The sequence below is a fragment of the Mus musculus genome, chromosome 13 (assembly GCF_000001635.26).
Source record: "Mus musculus strain C57BL/6J chromosome 13, GRCm38.p6 C57BL/6J".
NCBI lineage: Eukaryota > Metazoa > Chordata > Mammalia > Rodentia > Muridae > Mus > Mus musculus.
In genome coordinates, this window is record NC_000079.6 from 75,994,605 (window position 1) to 76,019,289 (window position 24,685).

A 24,685-nucleotide genomic window follows, 5' to 3' on the forward strand; every position below is an offset into this window, starting at 1 on the left:
GGCAGGCAGATTTCTGAGTTCTAGGCCAGCCTGGTCTACAAAGTGAGTTCCAGGACAGCCAGGGCTACAAAGAGAAACCCTGTCTCAAAAAGACTAAACTACTCTGGATTTCAGACTACACAGAATGGTCAAAATTCAGAGACACTGGAAACTGCGAACTGCAGGGCACAGTGGTCAGTGGCACCTTCCTCTGTGGGAAGAAGAAGTGTCAGTGCTTTGTTGTAGGAACTGGGTTGGAAGTGCTCAGAGAAGGGACAGTAGAAGAACACTTCCCCCAACACACACCGTCCTGATACCAGTCAGAGGGCAGCATTCTGTTTCCCACACTCTGTTGGACCTCTAAAGATACACTTTGGCTTGGACATCTGCCAGTGCCCTGAGAGATAGAGACGGGGGAGGGGGGCATATGAAGTAAGAGAGCATTCACCTATCAAAGATTATTGGGGTTCATACAGAACCAAACTTCAGGAGAGGAGGAGTGCCCACCCAGCCCCATTACCACTGCTGGGGCATGATAGCTTCTTAGCATGCATGCCGAAAGCCTTTGCTATGAATGCAGCTCTGCCGCAAGCCTATCCTTGACCAAGCCAAGTAGAAAATGCAAGGCATTGCAGAACAAGGCTCAGCCAGTATACAGCTCTGCCCGTTAGGGGTGAAATTTAATGACCACAGGCCTTATCTATGTGTCCGACTATCCCCCTTCCTCACCAATCACAGTTGGCAGAATGGAGGACAAAGAAGTTAACTTTCTCAATTCATGGACCTCAGTTAGGAGGAAGTTTTTAGTGTATTCTTATTTTCTTACATTATTTTTTCTTTAGTCTTTCTTTTAATTGGATTTTAAAATGTCTGTTTTACTGCTCTTAGTTTATTCTGTATTATTAGTATTATTTCTGACTCTTTCTTTTCTATTGTTATTGGTGGTGGTATTGCTGTTTTGTTTCTTATTTGCTTCTTGTGTTTCTATGTCCAGAGGCTTGTTTTCCTGTTGTTACTGGGATTACCTTCATCTTTGAGTGATAGTTCATATAAAACTCTCAGAAGGAGGCGTCTCATTAAGAAGACCCCTGCATAAAGTAGAAAAGATATCCATTCTAGTAGATGTACAAATTTGAATGTAGAAATACAAGAACTATGAAGAAAGTAAGGCAGCACCACTCCTCTGACAGTTTATAAATAAACCCCAAAATACTGAAGCATATGAGTGCCAAAGAATTCAAAACACTGCTTTTCAAAATTATGAGTTTGAATAGAATACAAATTAACAACTGAATAAAATAAGCAAACCAATAAAAGCAATAAAATGAAACTCAGAAAAAGAACCAAACAAACTAGAAAAAGGAAAATTCATTCAAGCCTCACCAATAAGCAAGGTCAACTGGAAGGCATAGTATCTGATATGAAAGACTGAGCAAAAGATAAGTTATGAACAATATAAATGGTTAAAAAGAGTGACATGGTGAGAAGGATACATTTATGAATAACTAGCACTGATGAATAAGCCAAGTTATAGAAGACACAGAGAAACATATTGTAAATGAAATAACAGCAGAAAACATTCCATATGTCCCCAGTGCAAGAAGGATTTAGAACCAAGTAGAATTGACAGAAATGAAAAGTTTGGATCACTTATAAATACAAAAAAGCTGGGTATGTCACACAGCAAGAACCTGAACATTGGTTGTTGGTAGGTGAGGAGGGACAAGTGAATTTCTGGAGTTTATTGCAAGCCAGCATAGGTGAACTGTTAAGTCTAGGTTCAGTAAGCTAAGCCATCTCAAAAGACAAGGTGGATAGTGATTGAGGAAGATAACCAAAATACTCTCAACTCTATGCACATGTGCACATGCCTACACATATACATACCACATATACACATAACAAGTGTACCTACGCACATAAAATTTCAAAGTGATTTATTGGATTATAAAACAAGATCCAAGAAATGCTGCCTGCAAGAAACTCACATCCCTAACAAAGTCATACAAAAACTAAAAATGAAATACCAGAAAATTATATTCTATAAAATTAAATCAAAAGCCAAGCAAAAGAATCTATATTCACATTAAAAAAACATACATCAAGCCAAAATGTTCAGAAAAGATAAAAAAAAAAAGAACAAGATCACTATATATCAGCAAAAGGAACTGTACTAGGCAGCTTTTCATCACTGAAACAAATAACTGAAAGAAACAAATTTAAAGAAGGAAAGGTTGATTTTTGGCTCATAGTGTCAGATCTTTCAGTAAAGGCTAGTTTTCTCCACAGCTTTCACATTGGAGCCAAAGGATGGCAGTGGAGGCAGGTGGCAGAAGCTGATCATTTAATGTCAGAGAAGAAGCAGGGAGAGGAGATGTGAACAAGGCAAGGTAGAACCTCTAGAATATGCCTCCAATGAAATATTTACTATAGGAAGTACCCATCACCTAAAATTACCAGCACCTCCCAAAATACATCCATTATCTGAGCCTTCAGCCCATGAGCCTGTGGAGAACATTTCACATCCAAACTATAAGAGGAACAATCCATTGAAATGTAATGGTTATAAATTCGTATACACTAAAGGCTTGATCACTCAATCTTATTAAACAAATACTGTACAGCATACAGGGAGAGCTAAGACTACAATACCACTGTGTCAGTCCTAATGGGTGACTTGAGTATCCCTGCTCACACCAGCACACAGATCATTTGGTCAAAAATATCAACAAACATTAGAGTTAAATACAGTAAGGGTCAATGATTTAATATTTATTAAATATTCTACACAATATTCCATACAACAGTAGCAAAACACATTCTTTTAATCAACACACAAAACACTATTTTTCTAAACATATTTTAAGTCATTAATACAAGGTTTACAAATCTAAAAAACTGAGAAAGGAAGAAAAGGGAGGGAAGAAAAAACTATAGGCCAATATAATCTTTGATAATACTTGATTATCTTTGAAATTAATTAGGTGAATAAATCCTTAATAAGATACTTGCAAATTGAAATATATATTAAAAACATCATCACAGCTGTCAGCTTCATCTCAGGGATGCTAGGATGGATCTACATTTGTAAACCAATACATTTAATATAGTATTAAATAGAATTAAGACAAAAATGTCATGATCATCTATGTCAATGCAAAGGAAACCTTTGAAATGAAATTATAACATTTGGAAAAAATTAAAATAATGAAGCATGAGGTCATTTAGAATACAAAAGACAAAGAAAAGTATAGTATGTTTTATCTCATTGTGTGGAAACTAGAATGATTTTTAAAAGACATAAGCTAGTGGAAAGACTACTAGGGAAGGGCAAGGGACTGGTGTGAGGATGGAAATAGGGCAAGATTAAGGTGCAATGCAATATCCATGCATGGAGTGTCATTGTGATAGCTCCACATAAGGGTACATAAGCAATGTACTGTTACAATAAAAGTTCTAGGAGAAAAGTAAGGTTCTCTGAAATCGGAAGGAGAGGAAGGAAGCCCTGAGTGTTTACTGTCCTCACGTCATTTTGAGGCAGTTCTTCTGCAAGGCAAACTAGTTCTGTATAGCTGCATGGAATAGCTGCTGTCCTTCACTCCTTTTCTCTGTCATTGGCATCAGTAGTGATACAGAATTAGTTGAATAATAAAACTTGTTGCATTTCTCACTTCTGAAGTTATTTTTATGCATGTTTTATTTAAGCACCTTTCCATATTTAGGATAAGGAATCAATCTATCACTTGCCATGAGTCAGGGTTTCCTCAAAGGAAAGGCTTTTTAAATTAGAACATGCAGATTGACTGTTAGATAGGATACTTTTTTGTCCGTGGTTGTTAGTAACTTTAAAGGAAACATTTTTCAACATTTTTGTTTTATTTTGTTTTGGATTTTGCTACAGGCAGTCTGTGTTAATGCGGTGCTGGCAAAGATAAAGAAGATTTTCCAAGAAGAAGAATCCATTAGGCAAAATAGAGAGAGCGAGAATTTTAGGAAAGCCTTCTCTGAGCCCGCGCTCCGAAAGCCCATGTTTTCTGAAAGTGAAATCAAAGCAAAACCTTACAGGTCGTTGCCAGAGAAGCCAGACAACCTTTTAGATCAACCCAAGCCTCCTGCCAACAAGCAGAGTAACAAGATCCAGGTTTTACATTCTGTGTTTGACCAATTGGCTGAATTGAATGAATGAGAAATACAAACACAAATACCACTTTAGAGTGCTCAATAGTTATCTATCCACAGGTAAATTTCATCAGACATACCAGAGGACCAATTTATATAAGCTGAATGTAAATTTAAGAAGGGACAGGGTAGGGAAAACTATGACATCATCCTCTTGTATCATTGTATTTTCTATATGGCATAGAAAATAAAATGAATCTTGATGTACAATATGACTATCCAGTATTTTGTTGTTGTTTTCCCCTTTATTGGATATTTACTTACATTTCAAATATCTCCTACCCACCCACCCACTAGTTCCTGCCTTCCTGTTTTGGCAGTTCCCTACAGTTTGGCATTGAACCCCCTCAGGCCCAAGGGCCACTTCGTCCACTGATGTCCAACAAAGTCATCCTCTGCCACTTATGCTGCTGGAGCCATGGATCCCTCCATGTGTACTCTTTGGTTGGTGATCCAGTCCCCGGGAGCTGGGATGGGGGTGGGGTCTGGCCCTTTGACACTGTTGCTCCCCCGACTGGGGCTGCAACCCCCCTCAGCTCCTTCAGTCCCTTCTTTAACTCCTCCATCGAGGACCTTGCGCTCAGTCCAATGGTCGGCTGGGAGCATCCACCTCTGTATTTGTCAGGCTCTGGCAGAGCCTCTCAGGAGACCATATCAGACTCCTGCCAGCAAGCATTTCCCTGATCCATCGCACATACAGTCGCCAAACCCCAACACTATCCAGTATTTTTTAATTTTTACTTTTCATATGTATATATGCAAGTACCTGCACAGGCCAGAACAGAGTGTCAGAACTCTAGGGATGCTGGCAATTGAACCAAGGCCTCTGGAAGAGCAGAACATCTCTTAACTACTGAGCTATCTTCCCAGCCCTAACCATAGTTATTTTAATAAGAGAATTCATATTTTGTTGTTAGAACTTACACTGTGTTTATAATATGGATGTGCTCATACTTCATTTACATTTTTATTTAAGAAGTGTTCTGAATGTTCATCTGGAAAGGAAATTTTCGTAACAAAACATTATGCATTTTGGGGCTGGAGAGATGGCCCAACAGTTAAGAACACTTGCTGTAACCAGTACCCCAGAGCTCTTGTCTCTAGCTGCATATGTATCAAAAGATGGCCTAGGCGGCCATCACTGGAAAGAGAGGCCCATTGGACACGCAAACTTTATATGCCCCAGTACAGGGGAACGCCAGGGCCAAAAAAGGGGAGTGGGTGGGTAGGGGAGTGGGGGTGGGTGGCTATGGGGGACTTTTGGTATAGCATTGGAAATGTAAATGAGCTAAATACCTAATAAAAAATGGAAAAAAAAATAAAGAAGGAAATTAAAAAAAAAAAAAAAGAACACTTGCTGTTCTTACAGAGAACCTAGATTTGGATCTTAGCATCCTCATTGTAGTTTACAATTCTAACTGCAGTCACTGGGGATCTAATACTCTCTTCTGGCTTCTGCCGGCACCAGGTGAGTGTGGTGCACATATATACAGGCAGACAAGAAAACTTTAAAAAAAATGCTACACATCTTTTTCAGAGGTAGTAAGAATATATTTCTATTTGCAGGCTGTAGAGCTGAGTCTCCCTGCTGATGACTTTATAACTGACTTGGGAGATTATGAAGGACTTGGCATTTATAGAACCATACATTTGTAAAAACAAAATGTTACTTGCAAATCTGATGAGAAGATTTCCGTATGTTAGCACAGGATGTAATAAAGTGTGAGTTGGGCTGTAATCATGGAGCATGGCTATATATCTTCATCCTAACTCTGAATTCCTGGGTCCAATGACCCTTCTTCCTCAGCCCCCTGAGAAACCAGAGCTACAGGGCTTATACCATAGAACCTGGCAAAGTGAACACTTTCATTTTTCAAATTTAAAGACACAGATGAAGAACAGGAAATCCAGTCCATATTAGTCATTACTGCCACTAGCTCCTGACAGAAATGCTGCTGCTATACTTGGCTCTATAAACCAAGGTCCTAGTTTTTGCCTAAAGGAATGATTTTAGTTTCTTTGAGGCACTTTACATTCTAATTCATGATAAGATTTTGTGGCCATTCAAGAAATACTAGACTGGTATGAATTCCCCTCAAAGATGACACATTTTCTCAACTGCATGAGTGTTTAACTGCTGGTGTAAACACTTGAATAAGCCTGGCTTACTAGTATTTTTAGAAATAAGTAACAAATATCTTCTGTCATGTAACCCATATCCCCAAAGAAACGGAAATGTACTACTACTATACAGCAAAAGGTGCAAGCACATGTGAGCCACTAATGTGGGTGCTGGGAACCAAAGCACAGTACTCTCAGAAGGAGCAGTGGGCACTGCATCCCTGAACCATCTCTCCAGGCCTCTCACTGACCTTTACAACAATGAATCAAGAGCCCAGGTGCAGTCCTTTGAAATGTTAAATACTTAATTCACCCCATATCTTGAAAATTCCTATGCTTTGAGATTTGGTTGTATTTTTAAGTCTTCATGCTGAATTTATAACCGACATATCCTTTCTGGCCCTATTTACGCTTACATTTTACAGAGTCCTAGGCTCTGCATGACAGACACCCAGGGTGTTGCTCTAAATCCTGAATAACAAGAATGATTTGGGTCCCAGGCAGCAAGAACAGCACTGGCCACAACTAATTGATGTACTAAAACAGTGTATACCAAGAGAACATCAACCCTGCTTGTAAACTCTGAGGAACAAAATACTACTTCTCTGTTGTCTACACATTTATGGGAAATTTATACACATACACAATGTTCTCTAAAATTCTTTTAAACTTTTATTTGAAAGGTTCATGTAAGTAAAGTTCTTTGGTTTGTTGAATAGGAGACTTTACATATATCTTGGTTAGGGTGTTACTGTTCGTGGCTTTTTACATCAAGAATCAGCCCTGATAAGAGAATATGTTAAGACCAAGCTACGTTTTCCTGGGTCTTCCTATCTATAACTTCCCAGCCCCCTTCTTTGATAGGGTCTCACTATGTAGTGCTGGCTGTTTAGAACTCACTATGTAGCCCAGGTTAGCCTCTAATTCGCAGAGATCCTTCTACCTCTGCCTCAGAATGCTGGAACAAGCTTTAAGTTTCTCATTTTTAAGTTTAACATATACATTGGCCTCAATTTTTGGTGGCAGTTTTAACATGTAAAACATGTGCTAAACATTTGTAAGCAAATGTATAATATACAACCTAAAATTCAAGGATCTCAGTGTGTTTAAATTCTACCTTTAAAATTGTAAATAGTGTAATTAAATACGGAAGTCAGCAACCTGTGGACACATCAATGCAAGAGGAACAGAGGACTGCTGGGAACTGTTGAAGCGACTGAGTTTGAATTATGAAAACTTTCCAAAACACGCTGTGATTGGGGAAACAAGTCTTTGCCTCATTTACACTTTTCCTGTTAAGTTTTCTGCTTTATCTGCTGTCAACTGTGTTTACTCTAAGTTATCTTTATGCTTCTTAACCTGATCATCTCAAGCCTATAATGTACAGATGCCAATCAGTCCTGAGAAATATGGAATGTATCCTGTTGACCTATAATGTACAGATGCCAATCAGTCCTGAGAAATATGGAATGTATCCTGTTGACCTATAATGTACAGATGCCAATCAGTCCTGAGAAATATGGAATGTATCCTGTTGACCTGGGTGGGGGCCCTGAAGTCATACTAAAGTAAATGTGTTTTTAAACTTTTCAGATTTAAGACTTTAAAAAATATCTGCTTTTATTTTTATTTATGTGTAAATGACTTGTGTGTGCAGGTGCCCACAGAGACCAGAAGAGGGCATCATCCCTTGGAGGGGGAATCAGATCATAGGGAACTTTGAGCCACTTTATATAAGTGCTAGGAACTGAATTCAGGTGCTCTGAAAGAACAGCATGAGCCCTTAGCCACTGGCCCATCTCTGCAGCCCCTGCCTGACAAGACACAGGTACATATGTTGGAAAAAAATCCATCTTTGGTACGGAAACAAAATTACTTTAAAATATTTTCAAACATACACACATCTTACTTTATTTTATTTTTGTTGCTGTACATTTTTTATCAGGAGGAACTCTGAATCACTTTGAATTCTCCAGTGGCATAATAGTCAGAGTCACATTTAAATGGTTCCTTAGAAAGTGTCACATAAATATTGCCGTTATCCACCTTCACGGTGTGAATCCTTTGCTTTACTCCTTTGGAACACCACTTGGGTTTTGCTGATGGGTCTTTAGGATTTATAGACTGGTATAATCCTTCTCCTGTTGCCAAAGTGATTTTATATTTATGCCAGGGGCAAACTATACATGATTGTCCATTGAAATCCTGGAGGAGAAAAAATAACAGATTTAATCGTCTTGACCTTAAAGTGTTTGGGACAGATCTCAGATTTAATCTAATACAGGAGAACTGGGCTAAAGAACAGCACTAAGAGGAACGGCACGCACTAGTAACCCAGAGTTCACTTGGGAGCTGAGGCAAGAAGCTCTTGAGCTTGAAGTCAGCCTGGATTACACTGTGAGACTGTCTCATAAACAAAGAGGAGTCTGCCAGTGGGAGAGTTCTGTAGGTGAAGGCACGCTGTGTTTTCAGCCCCAGAAACCCAGATAGACAGACAAGGGCAGCGGCCTCCACAAGGCTGTCCCCCCACACAGAAAGTAGATAAACACAGCAAATAGACAGAAGGCCTTGTCTTCTCCTCCTACCCACAAGTTAATCATCACAAAGCAAACCTAATCTGAGGACGATCAAGCTCCTTCTGTAGCTAGAACTTGGTGAGCTGGAGCTGCAGCAGGGGAGATCTGGCTGGCAGAAGACCTCACTGCCTCATAGCCAGTAGATATCTACACTAAAGTCACTTGCTTGGCAGAAAGGGGGCAGGGCTTCTAGTGCCTCTAGAGGAATTTTCATTAGCTCCCAGAAGAGTTGTAATGCCTAGGCATTACTAAAGGCATACGTGCAAGGCTCTTAGACAAGCAATTTGTGATCCCCACTTTTAATGTCTTAGTGAAAGGCTGCCAAGCCTTAAGGAACACCTGGACCTGCTGTAAACACAGCTGTAAACACAGCTGTAAACACAGCTGCTGTAAACACAGCTGTAAACACAGCTGTCTGTTTAGATTCAGTGAGCATTGGGGGACTAGGGTTCGGCGTGTCTAAGAGGCTCCAACATGCCACGAGTTCAGGCTGCGGCTCACATGCCAAGTAGCAAGCTCTTTGTAGCCTGCAATACTAGTATTCTCATCAACAGGTGCTTACAGCCCTCTGTACCGGAAACCAAGGATTGCTGATACAGTTCCCATACAGGTATCAGCAAATAGTGACATTTTCATAACAAATATATGTCCTGTGTTTGGAACAGGAACATATATGGTTAACATGCACACTTGTACTTTATAGTAATTAGGCAAAACAAGACAAAACAGAACAAAACAAAACTAAAAAATGGAAGACAGAAATTAGATAGCTAGTTTTGGAGTATAAGAAAGCAAAGGGAATTTTCCCAAATTTTTTACGTAATATTTCAAAAGTTGTTTTTTCTCAAATACTTTGAAAACCTTTTATTATATTGAATATTATTATTCTAATATAATATACTGAATAATACCCTTTATTATATTGGAAATACATACTCATAAAATTCAAAGTATTAATAAAAATGGATGTTTTAAAAATGCAGGCTTATTAGAACTACTCCATTTGCTCTTAATATTCACAAACACATTGTTTTGTTTTTTTTCCATTTTCTCTATTTTCATTTGCCCTTTTATTCTCTTTTTTTTTCAATTTTTTATTAGATATTTTCTTCATTTACATTTCAAATGCTATTCCAAAAGTCCCCTATACCTCCCCCTGCCCTGCTCGCCTACCCACCCACTCCCACTTCTTGGCCCTGGCGTTCCCCTGTACTGGGGCATATAAAGTTTGCAAGACCAAGGGGCTTCTCTTCCCAATGATGGCAGACTAGGCCATCTTCTGCTACATACGCAGCTAGACATGAGCTCTAGGGGTACTGGTTAGTTCATATTATTGTTCCACCTATAGGGTTGCAGACCCCTTTAGCTCCTTGGGTACTTTCTGAAGCTCTTCCATTGGGGGTCCTGTGTTCCATCTAATGGATGACCATGAGCATCCACTTCTGTATTTGCCAGGCACTGGCAAAGCCTCACACGAGACAGCTATATCAGGGTCCTATCAGCAAAATCTTGCTGGCATGTGCAATAGTGTCTGTGTTTGGTGGCTGATTATGGGATGGATCCCCGGGTGGGTATTCTCTGGATGGTTCATCCTTTCATCTTAACTCCAAACTTTGTCTCTGTAACTCCTTCCATGGTATTTTGTTCCCTCTTCTAAGAATGAATGAAGTATCCAGACGTTGGTCTTCCTTCTTGATTTTCTTGTTTTGCAAATTGTATCTTGGGTATTTTAAGTTTCTGGGCAAATATCCACTTATCAGTGAGTGCCTATCAAGTGACTTCTTTTGTGACTGGGTTACCTCACTCAGGATGATATCCTCCAGATACATCCATTTGCCCAAGAATTTCATAAATTCATTCTTTTTAATAGCTGAGTAGTACTCCATTGTGTAGATGTACCACATTTTCTGTATCCATTCCTCTGTTGAGGGACATTGGGTTCTTTCCAGCTTCTGGCTATTATAAATAAGGCTACTATGAACATAGTGGAGCATGTGTCCTTATTGCCAGTTGGAACATCTTCTGGGTTTATGCCCAGGAGAGCGATTGCTGGATCTTCCAGTAGTACTATGTCCAATTTTCTGAGGAACCTCCAGACTGATTTCCAGAGTGGTTGTACAAACTTACAATCCCAAAAGCAATGGAGGAGTGTTTCTCTTTCTCCACATCCTCACCAACATCTGCTGTCACCTGAATTTTTGATCTTAGCCATTCTGACTGGTGAGAGGTGGAATCTCAGAGTTGTTTTGATTTGCATTTCCCTGATGATTAAGGATGTTGAACATTTTTTCAAGTGCTTCTCAGCCCTTCAGTATTGCTCAGTTGAGAATTCTTTGTTTAGCTCTATACCCCATTTTTAATGGGGTTTTTGAATATCTGGAGTCCAGCTTCTTGAGCTCTTTGTATATATTAGATATTAGTCCCTTATCAGATTTAGGATTGGTAAAAATCCTTTCCCAATCTGTTGGTGGGCTTTTTGACTTATTGACAGTATCTTTTGCCTTACAGAAGCTTTGTAATTTTATGAGGTCCCATTTGTCCATTCTTGATCTTACAGCACAAGCCATTTGTGTTCTGTTCAGGAATTTTTCCCTGTGCCCATATCTTCGAGGCTTTTCCCTACTTTCTCCTCTATAAATTTCAGTGTCTTTGGTTTTATGTGGAGGTCTTTGATCCACTTAGACTTGAGCTTTGTACAAGGAGATAGGAATGGATCGATTCGCATTCTTCCACATGATAACCGCCAATTGTGCCAGCACCATTTGTTGAAAATGCTGTCTTTTTTCCACTGGATGGTTTTAGCTCCTTTGTCGAAGATCAAGTGATCATAGGTGTGTGGGCTCATTTCTGGGTCTTCAATTCTATTCCATTGGTCTACTTTACTGTCGCTATACAGTACCATGCAGTTTTTATCACAATTGCTCTGTAGTAAAGCTTTAGGTCAGGCATGGTGATTCCACCAGAGGTTCTTTTATCCTTGAGAAGAGTTTTTGCTATCCTAGGTTTTTTGTTATTCCAGATGAATTTGCAAATTGCTCTTTCTAATTTGTTGAAGAATTGAGTTGGAATTTTGATGGGGACTGCATTGAATCTGTAGATTGCTTTTGGCAAGATAGCCATTTTTACAATGTTTTTTACATTGCCAATCCATGAGCATGGGAGATCTTTCCATCTTCTGAGATCTTTAATTTCTTTCTTCAGAGATTTGAAGTTCTTATCATACAGATCTTTCACTTCCTTAGTCAGAGTCACGCCAAGGTATTTTATATTATTTGTGACTATTGACAAGGGTGTTGTTTCCCTAATTTCTTTCTCAGCCTGTTTATTCTTTGTGTAGAGAAAGGCCATTGACTTGTTTGAGTTAATTTTATATCCAGCTACTTCACCGAAGCTGTTTATTAGGTTTAGGAGATTTCTTGTGGAATTTTTAGGGTCACTTATATACAGTATCATATTATCTGCAAATAGTGATATTTTGACTTCTTCCTTTCCAATTTGTATCCCCTTGATCTCTGTTTGTTGTTGAATTGATCTGGCTAGGACTTCAAGTACTATATTGAATAGGTAGGGAGAAAGTGGGCAGCCTTGTCTAGTCCCTGATTTTAGTGGGATTGCTTCCAGTTTCTCTCCATTTAGTTTGATGTTGGCTACTGGTTTACGTAGATTGCTTTTATTATGTTTAGATATGGGCCTTGAATTCCTGATCTTTCCATGACTTTTATCATGAAGGGGTGTTGGATTTTTTTTTTCTACATTTTTCGAGACAGGGTTTCTCTGTGAAGTCCTGGCTGTCCTGGAACTCACTCTGTACACTAATTTCTCTGTACTTTCTGTTTCTATTTTGTGGAATAGTTTGAAGGTCTGATAGAACTCTGCACTAAACCCATCTGGTCTTGGGCTTTTTTTGGTTGGGAGACTATTAATGACTGCTTCTATTTCTTTAGGGGAAATGGGAGTGTTAAGATCGTTTATCTGATCCTGATTTGACTTTGGTACCTGGTATCTGTCTAGGAAGTTGTCCATTTCATCCAGGTTTTCCAGTTTTGTTGAGTATAGCCTTTTGTGGTAGGATCTAATGATGTTTTGAATTTCCTTGTGTTCTGTTGTTATGTCTCCTTTTTCATTTCTGATTTTCACAAACACATTGTTAATATCCCTGAATACCAGCACAGATATGGCTGCTTCATTAATTTAATGGGTGTAAATGTTCCAAAGCATAGCTATGTTATAATATATTTATTAACGAGATGATCTTAAATTTTCCATTATAATGATACTGCAACAAGCTTTTCCTATATATAATCAAGCATTTGTGCAATTATATTCACAGAGTAGATATCAGGGTATATTTGTTAGTTCAAAGGACATACTTGTTTTATTTGTCTGGAAAATGATTTTCTTTACATTTTAAGGTATGAATAGGCAAGAATAATGATAAATATCAATCTGAATAAAGAATAAAATAAAATACTAAGAATGTAGGAAACATTGAATTTGTTTAGGGTAAATTTAATTTTACATACCTCAATTTCTCCCAAGTGTAAGGGCCCTCCAGAATCTGAAAAGGAATTGATATATCTAGTCACTAAATTGAATTTTGATGGTTTTGTGATAAACAAGGACAAATTCAACATATGAAAACAAATCTTACGGTAACAGCGAATGTCCATAGCATGATATTCCCCTTTGTGGTAGAAAATGACCACTTCTCTGTCATGGACAACAGCTGTCATTCTTTCTGATTTTCTAATGTCCTCTTCTCTGCCAACACAGACGGAAGTATATTTCTTCTTTTCCTCATCTTGTTCAGAGATTTCAGGGTCCATGCTATTTAGAGAGGAGAGGACATTTAGAAATGCATTTAGAGATTTCAGGGTCCATGCTATTTAGTGATGTGAGGAGTGGAGAAGAGGGAAGAAAGGAGGAAGGAAGGAGGAAAACACTGTAAGTATTCCTTTCTAGTCTGGGTTTCTTGAAATTAATGAATGTATTTTTCTATAGATGTACAGAACAAAATATTTGTTCATCTTTACTTTAATTTAAAAAAACAAACATCCATCAAACCAACGAAGACTCCCCACTGTCAGGGAAAACATACGTTACTTTCAATACTCAAGAAGGGAATTTCAGAGCAGATGCATAAGCCTGAAGAGACTACAGCTTCATTGTACTTTCATTCCTTATCAAACGCAATACTAAAGAATAACCACCCATGGAAGGAGTTACAGAGACAAAGTTTGGAGCTGAGACGAAAGGATGGACCATGTAGAGACTGCCATATCCAGGGTACCCCATAATCAGCTTCCAAACGCTGACACCATTGCATACACTAGCAAGATTTTATTGAAAGGACCCAGATGTAGCTGTCTCTTGTGAGACTATGCCGGGGCCTAACAAACACAGAAGTGAATGCTCACAGTCAGCTATTGGATGGATCACAGGGCTCCCAATGGAGGAGCTAGAGAAAGTACCCAAGGAGCTAAAGGGATCTGCAACCCTATAGGTGGAACAACATTATGAGCTAACCAGTACCCCGGAGCTCTTGACTCTAGCTGCATATGTATCAAAAGATGGCCTAGTCGGCCATCACTGGAAAGAGAGGCCCATTGGACACGCAAACATTATATGCCCCAGTACAGGGGAACTCCAGGGCCAAAAAAAATGGGAATGGGTGGGTAGGGAAGTGGGGGGGAGGGTATGGGGGACTTTTGGGATAGCATTGGAAATGTAATTGAGGAAATATGTAATAAAAAATATTAAAAGAAAAAGAAAAACAATAACCAGTTGTTTTCTGCACTTATTCTGCTAAAGGAGTGCCATGGATGCCCTGCTAAAGTGGCTCACTTGAAGTGCGTGAACACATAGCCATTTTTCCTTGTATCCAACTAGGTAATTACTCTGTATGAGAGAAGTGTTACTAGATTATTCCACATTCACAGACAGACACTAATTTTTCCCCTTTGATTAACTTATATAAGAGGATTACAGGTCATGCCCTTTTTTTCCCTGAGAATAGATAGTCAACCTTTTTTTTTTTTTTTCTTTGTAGCCAGAAAGTGATTCAGTGGCTCATGGATACCTTAAGACTATATTCACACTCTACTGACTCCATGTGAGAAGAGTCATCTTCACACATCTCCTTTGGGATTCGGACCCTTATGTGACTTCACAAAGCAAGCTCACCCATTAACTGAAAATGCTAAAGTGCAGAGTCCTCTAGGTACCTGGACTGTTTCCAGCAGAGCCAATTCTCTTATCATGTGAGAAAATTCAAAACTTATGACAGATGATGGAAGTGACAGTGTCTTAGTAACATGTAATCACAACCATTCACAATACCAACAGAGAGGTTTCTTGAGGAATGACCAAGGTGGTTATTTTCAAAAACTACCACAGAATTACAAACGAGCTATCTTTAGATTCTCCTTCAAAGCTTTCTTTTGGCTAGAGATGAATATTTTCTGACTGCTTTTTGATCAATGACTATGTGGTGCCACTTTGGGAGTTAGGACATGCAAGCCTTCTGACTCCCAAGGACTGTGTTCTACATGACATGGTTGATAATGAATATGTAAATATGAATGACACATTAAAGTAAAACATAATGAAATTACTCTGAGTGACCTGTGAAAGAAAATGACAGGGTGAGGACATTTTGCAAAGAATGGACTTTAGAGTCACTGATATAATCAAGTTGAAACCCCTACACTAAAATGAGCCAGATGTGTGAAGCAGTGGTGGAGGAGAATTCCATAGTGAACAAAGAGCAAACTTGGGACCTGAGAAACAATATAAACTGGCAAACAATACACAAGATTGGCTGACACTTGGCTAGAGGTAAAAACTAGTTGCAGAGCACTGGTAGAGACAAAGGGTCTTCCCTTTCCTAGTACTGGGAAGTCACTAACTGATGTACAGCAAGGAAGTTTTATATGGTCCCCCTTTAAAGACAGTGCACTGGGCTTTCTGGAAAACGGATGATAACAGGGCTGGTATAAAAACACAGAGAATAGAAAGGTGCTCCACACAGTGAAGCATCCGAGCCAGAGGGTTTCTGATGTGGGAGGAATAACCAATGCTCAAAGCCCTTCTCATTAGACCACAGTGGAAGACACCGAGAGAGGCAAGACCAGCACTGAGAGGGAAGGCCACACCTAAAAACTACATGCAACTAATTCACTCTTTACACTTGCACCTAATGCAGGGAGGTAATAAGCAAAGACAAATAAAGGCAGTCAATGAGGCAAAAAGCACTAAATGATACGTGAAAAAAAAAAATGAAGCTGCACTGTTCTAAAACCAGTTGTTAGCAAAAAGCTCAAACTATCCAGCCCCCTTTTTGTAAACTGATGTATTTTTATACCTCCCCCAAACCAAATATTGGTTATAATCTAACTAAAGGTTTATATCCATAACATAGTCATTTCAGCTCTCTTTTGCCTACATTTCTAAGTTTTGTCTGGCATTTCACTTTTTGGGCCTAATGTAGAAGTTAAAATGTAAAGACAAAAATCAGGGCTAAGAAGTTATTCAGTATTATTCATAGAGACAGTCTCAAGGGCTATAGCTATGGCCCACCCTCAAAAATAGCCACTGTGTCCACTCAGCAGATGTTCTTCAAAGATGCAAAGCTACACAGATGTTTACAAGGTGTGCTTGTATTTTACATAGGTCTCATTTGTCTTGTATGGGGCCTTGTGCTCCTTATCTTTCTGCTTCCATCTCTCTAGCGCTAATATTACAGGTCTTAGTTACCACACCAGGTTTATGCAGTGTTTGAGATCAAATCCAGAGCTCTATGCATACATGGTAAGAACCCTAACAACTAAGCTATCTCTCTCTCTCTAGCACCAAATGCTATGTGTGTGCTTTCAATACCCAAATAATTCTTTGATCATCTTAAAAGGCCACAATATATGTTTATATAGGACAAAATCTTCCAAATCAAAATAAAATAATTCTAGAGTTTTGAAGCAATCTTAGGTTTTATTTCCATTTTTTATTCACTCTTTTAAAGAGTTATTTTATATGTATGGGTATTTTGCTTGCATGTATGTTTGTGCACCACATGTTCATACTTGGCTGCCGCTTAAGGAGGCTAGAGGACAGTATCAGATCCTTGGAGCTGGAGTTACAGAGGACTGCATGAACCATGTTGGAACTGAATTCAAACCTGGGTCCTCTGGAAGAACAGCAAATGCTCTTAAACCTGTGAGCCATTGCTTTAGCCCCTTTCAATTAATCTTAGTAATTTTATAATTGTGTGAATTTGTTATTACAGTATGAGGTTTACAACTTTGCCTTATGCAAGATAAAGCATTACATATGGAAAGGAAATGAAGTAAAAATGATGTCCCACATCACCAGCAGAAAATGCTATTAAACACACTAAGAAGTATACTGTGAAATGCTCCTAGTATTAAAAATATAGCTGTCTAAAGTTGAAAATATTATGAAGCACATGTTAACTTCAAATACTCCAATTATATGAAGATGACACTCCCACTCAACCTTCTAAATTACACTGACCCTGCTACATCCATAAGCACTTAGCACACCTTTTACAGGAAGCTATAATATTGGATAATTTCAGCTTGAAGTTAACATTTTGTGTATATGTACCCACATATCCAACTTGTTTAAAGGAGAACTTGGATCTAGATTATATGGCTCCAAACCATAAACTTTACAATGTTAGGAAGGAAAAACTATGGCCAATTTAAAAGCAAGTTTATAAAAACAGAAAATATTTACTTAGGAATAAAACCCTTAGTGAGTTTATTAGAAGGGAGTTTTAATAAAAGGGAATTTACCAGTTATTGTAACAATGGGGGCAGCTAAACCAGGTGGAAGATAGGATATCTGATAGCATCACAAGCTTGGGTTCTAAAACATGCATGAATGGAAGGAGAAATGTGCCTTGATATGGGTCTGAGAAGCAAGAGATTTCATTCCACGTATAAACTTAACACAAGTTTTAGAACTGGTTGGCTCTGAAATCCACTACTGTGGAACCAACCCTTGCTCTAATTAACCTAGCTGGCCTGGGATGCAGCTCAGTGGTAAGAAATGGGAAGACTAGCACATGCCACAAATTCTATCCCTACAACATGGGTTGGGGATGGGGAGCTTAACTTAGCATTTAAATGTTGTGATGGTTTGAATAGGAATGGCCCCATAGACTGATGTGTTTGAATGCTTGGTCCATTGGGAGTGGTACAATTAGGAGATGTGTCCTTGTTGGCATAGGTGTGGCCTTGTTAGAGGAAGTGTGTCACTGTGGAGGTGGGCTTTGAGGTCTCATATATGCTTAAGCTAGGCCTACTGTGGGACTCCCTTCTTGTTGCTTGTGGATGAAGATGGAGAACTCTTAGCTCCTTTTCTAGCACCATGTCTGACTGCATGCTGCCATGTTTCCCACCATGATAATGGACCAACTTCTGGACTACATGTAAGCCAGCCCAAATTAAATATTTTCTTTCATAGATGCTAAGGTCATGGTATCTCTGCACAGCAATAAAACCCAAACTAAGACAATTGTTACATGAAAAACTAAGATATATGCTGTTTTAAAAATTATTCCACAATAGAACAGCAAAAATAATGTTAACAACAACAACAAAAACAAACAAACAAACAAACAAAAAAAACCCCAAGGGGCCAGTTGTGGTGGCATACATCTTAATCCCAGCACTCAGAGGCTGAGACAGGCAGATCTCTGAGTTAAAGGCTAGGCTTACTGGTCTACATAGTAAGTTCCAGACCAGCCAGGGATATATGGTAAGACTTTGTTAAAAGAAAAGGGTAAAGGGACATTACCATTATTGGGGGGGGGTAATTTGTGGCTGACAGGAAACTGGAACTCCCTTTCTCAGGTCATCTGGTTTTGCTTGATTTGATCAAGTATACAAATTTCTAATGGGAACATTCACCTTCAAAGGTGGATCTACAGCCTTATCAGGTTTCATAGAAAGAACACAAAACCAAATGATAAGAAAATGAAGAAATAAACAAGTAGAGAAAAGGGAAATAGGCTGAAGTAAAAGGAAAGAAATCATATTAAATTTGCTACACATATACCTTGCAAAATGAGATGCAGAATATATGACAGTAAGAAATAACAAATAAGCAAAGAAAAAAATGGACAAAAGACATGACCAAACAGTTCACAGATGAAGGATTCCTCCTGACCAATAGTCACATGTGAGTATGTTTAACCTCATCAGAAAAATGAAAGAAAATGCAAAGTAAATCCCAAGCTAGAATATTTCCATCCAGCTGACTAGCAAAAAAAAATAGAAGAATATTGGCAAGAATATGGCATACCCACTTAACCTAATGCCAATGCAACATGGCATCACCCAGGAAAGCTGAACGGTCTTGACCCAATATCCCACTTGAGGAATGCTGGAAGAATGATTATGCCAACAAAGGACAGGAAACAACACAGACTTTTAGTAGTGGGATGAATAATTTGCATATCCATTCAATGGAATGCTGTATAGCAGTAGAAATGAACCCATTTTAAAGTGTGAACATAAGCTTTCATTTTTCAATCATGTGCAAAAGACATAAAACCAAAAAATGTTATTCATGAATACATGTTCTTAAAATATTTTCATTATTATTTTATTAATCTTGATATTGTGCCTGCATGTATGTCTGCACACCGTATGCATGTCAGGTGCCATATTAGTCTGGAAGAGGGCATCAGATCCCCCAGAACTGCAGTTACAGTTTTATGTCACCATGTGGGTGCTGGGAATCAAGTCCATGTCCTCTGGAAGAGCAGCAAGTAGTCTTAAAGAGAAAAGCAAAAATAATAAAACTATTCTTAAGGGCCACAAAAGCACTGTTAATTCTTATATTTAAAGTTATTCTTTGTAGTATTTAAGTTGAATACTACTTTATGTCTTGGTTACAAACTCAAGAAAAATAAGAGTTTGTATTAGAGCATTTACTTGCACATAAATCAAGAAACAACTCTTTCAGAATTTTGTATATCTTATATCAAAACTTAGTGCTAGATAAGAAGTTAGCCACCCCCAGCACACACCAAAAACTAACAAAAATCCAATAAATATAGACTAGCTCTCAAAGTTAACCACTCCCAACAAGCAAACAAATAAAAACAAATACAAACTTCCCTCAAATTTTAGTGTTTGAACATAGGACGTTTAAAAGGTTTGCCTCCAACCAAGAAAACTATAGAGAACTTTGAAGGGGCTGATAAGGAAGGAACAGAGAGGGCTCTGTCTACTGATAACAGTTTCAGAGAAGTATGATTAGAGCCTTGTACTTGCTTAGGAAAGTATTACTTGTCAAATAATAGTTTTCGTTTTGTATCATAAATAGTACCACTTATGGTATTGATAATTATTTAAAAATTAACACCCATATTGTTCTTAATTAAATACTGTGAATATTACAATCCATTCAGACAGTGAGTTCATGTGTTCATCTTTAAAAATTTAAATTTTGTTACATTGATAAACTGTTCAGGCATGCCTAATATGCCTACATATAGTTCATCTATTTTTTAAAAAAGTAAAATCTTTTTTAAAACGTGTAGCTTTTTGACACTGACATAAAATTTGTAGGTATTTACAGCATACAACCTGACATACACATACACCATGGAATAACTAAATTTAGCTAATTGGAAAGTGAGTTGCAGTACACAATTAATAAACTATGCTAAGAACATTTTATATGCACATAAGTTTTTAAAGAATATAAACTAGAGCTAACCATAATCACCATGTATACAACAAATTCATTTAATTAAATAAAAGAAATCATAAAACTAGACAACTACACAATTTGAGGAATAGATGATTTCCTTCTTTAAAAACAATCCAGTGGAAAAAAGAATCATTTTTCAACAAATGGTGCTAGTTTAACTGGCAATCAACATGTACAAGAATGCAAATCGATCCATTCTTATGTCTTTGTACAAACCTCAAATCCAAGAGGATCAAGGACCTCCACATAGAACCAGATACACTGAAACTAATAGAAAAGAAAGTGGGGAAGAGCCTTGAGCACATGGGCACAGGGGAAAGTTTCCTGAACAGAACACCAATGGCTTATGCTCTAAGATCAAGAATTGACAAATGGGACCTCATAACATTGCAAAGCTTCTGTAAGGCAAGGGACACTGTCAATGAGACAAAACAGCAACCAACAGATTGAGAAAAGATCTTTATAAAATCTACATTTGATAGAGGGCTTATATCCAATATATAAAAAGAACTCAAGAAGTTAAGACTCCAGAGAACCAAATAACCCTATTAAAAATGGAGTACAGAGCTAAACAAAGAATTCTCAACTGAGCAATACTGAATGGCTGAGAAGCACCTAAAGAAATGTTCAACATCCTTAGTCATCAGGGAAATGCAAATCAAAACAACCCTGAGATTCCATCTCACAGTAGTAAGAATGGCTAAGATCAGAAACTCAGGTGACAGCAGATGCTGACAAGGATGTGGATAAAGAGGAACACTCCTCCATTGCTGGTGGTATTGCAAACTGGTACAACCACTCTGGAAATCAGTCTGGCAGTTCCTTAGAAAATTGAACAAAGTACTACCTGAGAACCCAGCTATACCACTCCTGGCCATATATCCAGAAGATGCTCCAACATTTAATAAGGGCACATGCTCCACTATGTTCACAGCAGCCCTATTTTTAATAGCCAGAAGCTGGATAGAACCCAGATGTCCCTCAACAGAGGAATGGATACAGAAAATGTGGTACATTTACACAATGGAGTACTACTCAGCTATTAAAAACAATGACTTCATGAAATTCTTAGGGAGATGGATGGAATTAGAAAATATCCTGAGTGAGGTAACCCAATCACAAAAGAACACACATGGTATGCACTCACTGATAAGTGGATATTACCCCAGAAGCTTGGAATACCCAAGATACAATTCACAGACTACATTAAGTTCAAAGAGAAGGAAAACCAATATGTGGGTACGTCTGTCTGTCTTAGAAAGGGGAACAAAATACCCATGAGACAAGATACAGAGACAAAGTGTGAAGCAGAGACTGAAGGAAAGGCCATCCAGAGACTGCCCCACCTGGGGATCCATCCCATCCATATACAGTTACCAAACCCAGACACTATTGTGGATGCCAACAAGAGCTTGTTGACAGGAGCCTGCTATAGCTGTCTCCTGAGAGGCTCTGCCAGTGCCTGACAAATACAGAGGTGGATGCTCTCAACCAACCATTGGACTGAACACAGAGTCCTCAATGGAGGAGCTAGAGAAAGGACCCAAGGAGCTGAAGGGGTTTGCAGCCCCATAGGAGAAACAACAATATGAACCAACCAGTATCTCCAGAGCTCCCAGGGACTAAACCACCAACCAAAGAGTACACATGGAGGAACCCATGGCTCCAGCAGCATAAGTAACAGAGGACGGCCTTGTTGAACATCAATGGGAGGAGAGGCCCTTAGTCCTGTGCAGGCTCGATGCCCCAGTGTAGGGGAATGCCGGGGCTGGGAAGCAAGAGTAGGTGGGTTGGTGAACAGTGGGAGGGGGTTTTCAGAAGGTAAACCACGAAAGGGGATAACATTTGAAATTTAAATAAAGAAAATATCTAATAAAAAAGAAATCTCTTGAAGAACAAGAAGGAGAAGGAGAAGCAGCACTGATACTTTCCAGGGAAGCTAATGAACGTCACGTTGAGTTATGAATCCTGCTGCTGTAGTCTTCCTACTAGGAAAAAAATAATGCCTTGGCTCTCCCTCCAAAATCACTGTTTTTAAAGTGCTATAGTGCTGGAGAACATAATTTTTAATACAGTTTTTGACAAAAAAAAATAAAAATAAAAAATGTTCTGTTCTACCATTGTCTTTAAAAATAAAAACTGTTTTGTTGTTCGTAGATCCCTAAAATTAGATTTCTTAAAGTGAGAATTCCATATAAAACTATTTGTTTTAGATAAGTGGATGGCCCCGACAGTTTTAAACACCTTTCTAATGTAGATAATTCATTCAAGTATAAAGTCACTGAAGACAAAAGACATGAAATTAAAGGTACTCACACTCATGTGTCACTCCTCTTGAGCAATGACTCAGGGACTCTTAGAGTGGGGACCTGGCCCACAAATTATCACAGTGCTTATCTCCAGGGTGACACCCTGGCTTTTAGGCTCAGGGAAGGGAAATGCTTTAGTCAGTAGCAGTTTGATGATAATAAATACATTTGACTAGCTACATTTCACTACCGCTTGGACACTTTGCGTGTAAATGTTCATTACTCCTCACAAAATTAAATATCTGTAAGCTCATATGTTGCTTGGTGTAACTTTCGTGTCACTAGCAGCCAGCGATTTATAAAAGAAAAGAAACAAAAAACAAAAAACATGTGGCCTGAAAGAAAATCATCTTGAAAGTCACAAAAACCGTTCGGCAAAAACGTATAGAGAGTTTTATATTCGCAGTGCACACATGTATCGGAAAAGATGGTTCTGAATGTTTATGTAGGAATGCTAATGTACAAGATTGTCTTCACAAATATCTAAAGTAAAACACTTGCCCAATTTAATGAAGCCGTGCAGCTGAGCGAATTACTGCCAATGTCTGGTATTAAAGATGACAAGGCGTTTCACCAGCGTCTGAATCCCGGACTGCTTCCTAAGAGGCCTGTATCATAGGGTGTGCAGAGGACAACCACGTTAAGGCACCTCTACTCTATACAGCTGGGTGCAACCGCAGGAAGCGCAGCAAGGCTGGTAGCCACCCCCATGGCTTTAGCAGTTCTCAAACCAGTTTTATTTGCTAAGAAGACAGGCCGCAGCTGCTAGATTGAGCGGCGCTAGGGACAGCACGGCAACCAGCAGTCGTCCCGACGGCCATCCCAGGAGAATATTTGGGGTGCGTGGGACGTCAGAAGGATTCGCTTTCATAGTTTATGGCACAAGTGCGGAAAAGCCTATTTAAATGGCTGCAGGTCCCGGCTGTGGCCCAACTGTCAAGGCGAACAGTTCACTGAGGCTCTTGCCAATGCCAGTCCACGAGGGTCCAAACGCTCCCTGCTCAGACACCCGAGGACTCGGAACCGCTGCCAGCGGACGCAGGAAGTGCAGGCCCGGGCGGTGTCCGACCGGAAGCAGCAGCGTGCCAGAAATCTCCGCCCCGCTCCCCTCACCCAATTCCCGCACCGCGAGAACCTAACTTACTGTGCTGGGGTCCTCGCCCCGCCCTCAACACCCAGCTCCCGCAGCCCCTGCGTCCTGCGCCTGCGCGACGCGAGTTTGTGAGGAGGCGGGGCAGGGGTCACGTGCTAGGAAGTACTGGCTCCCCTCCCGTCCCTCCATCAGGCTGCTGTCCTGTTTGTGGAATTTTTCTAGCTCTTGTGGGATATGAGTAGGTGCATCATTTTCTTTCTCTTTTCTTTTTTCAAAGAACGATAATCGGACTCACTCTAAATTTATCCAAATTTTAAATGCACTCAGCAATCTCATCCCTAAGCGAAATAATACCTAGAACATGGGAAAACTTTACAGCCATATACTGTATACCCAAAGGTCCAATTCCATACACTACACCATACAGGCTCCCATGTGTAATATGCTCTCTTTAACACAAATAACTCATTGCTTGAGATACAAATAGGTTAAGTATTTGTGTATACCAAAGCTTTTAAAAATTACTAGATTTAAGGGGAGATGGTGTGTTTTCACTTTCAATTTCTCTTTCAGTGTTACATTAAGAGCAACACAATAAGAACTCCCCATACTTATGCTCAGAGGTGCAAGCTAAATGAGTCTTACTGGTTTGCAAGCATTCTCTGTAAACTGGCACGTGGCAA

General features: G+C 39.1%; 2 protein-coding genes across 10 annotated transcripts in view; one reads left to right on the plus strand and one right to left on the minus strand.

The window, feature by feature from the left end:
• Spata9 (spermatogenesis associated 9) overlaps positions 1–4,383 on the plus strand; it is a 39,018-nt gene extending 34,635 nt beyond the window's left edge. For 6 of the 7 annotated variants that reach the window (XM_030247441.1, XM_006517446.3, XM_006517444.4 and 3 more), the window contains one exon: positions 3,881–4,383. In XM_030247441.1, the coding sequence (XP_030103301.1) occupies positions 3,881–4,165 (285 nt within the window). In that variant the 3' untranslated portion in view covers positions 4,166–4,383. The remainder of the gene's footprint in view (positions 1–3,880) is intronic. The other variant, NM_029343.3, reaches the window with a different exon arrangement.
• Positions 4,384–6,930: 2,547 nt separating this feature from the next.
• On the minus strand, positions 6,931–24,108 carry Rfesd (Rieske (Fe-S) domain containing). 3 transcript variants are annotated; one of them, NM_001131069.1, is made up of 4 exons: positions 24,054–24,108; positions 13,507–13,682; positions 13,379–13,413; positions 6,931–8,484 (listed from the first exon to the last, which is right to left on the minus strand). In NM_001131069.1, exons 2-4 carry the CDS (start codon positions 13,679–13,681, stop codon positions 8,221–8,223), a joined length of 474 nt encoding a protein of 157 aa, NP_001124541.1. In that variant the 5' UTR covers position 13,682; positions 24,054–24,108; the 3' UTR covers positions 6,931–8,220. The 3 variants fall into 3 exon arrangements, with proteins under 3 accessions (NP_001124541.1, NP_001124540.1, NP_849247.3); NM_001131068.1 differs by lacking the exon at positions 24,054–24,108 and adding an exon at positions 23,411–24,002; NM_178916.5 differs by lacking the exon at positions 24,054–24,108 and adding an exon at positions 22,917–23,958.
• Between the last annotated feature and the right edge of the window lie 577 nt (positions 24,109–24,685).

What these genes read in the sequence shown, in the direction of transcription:
- Rfesd (NM_001131069.1), bottom strand. Translation starts at nt 13,681, where the DNA reads ATGGACCCTGAAATCTCTGAACAAGATGAGGAAAAGAAGAAATATACT. An exon ending in TATGGACATTCGCTGTTACC is followed by an intron (nt 13,414 to 13,506) that starts GTAAGATTTGTT and finishes ATTCCTTTTCAG; the next exon opens with ATTCTGGAGGGCCCTTACAC. An exon ending in TACACTTGGGAGAAATTGAG is followed by an intron (nt 8,485 to 13,378) that starts GTATGTAAAATT and finishes TTTCTCCTCCAG; the next exon opens with GATTTCAATGGACAATCATG.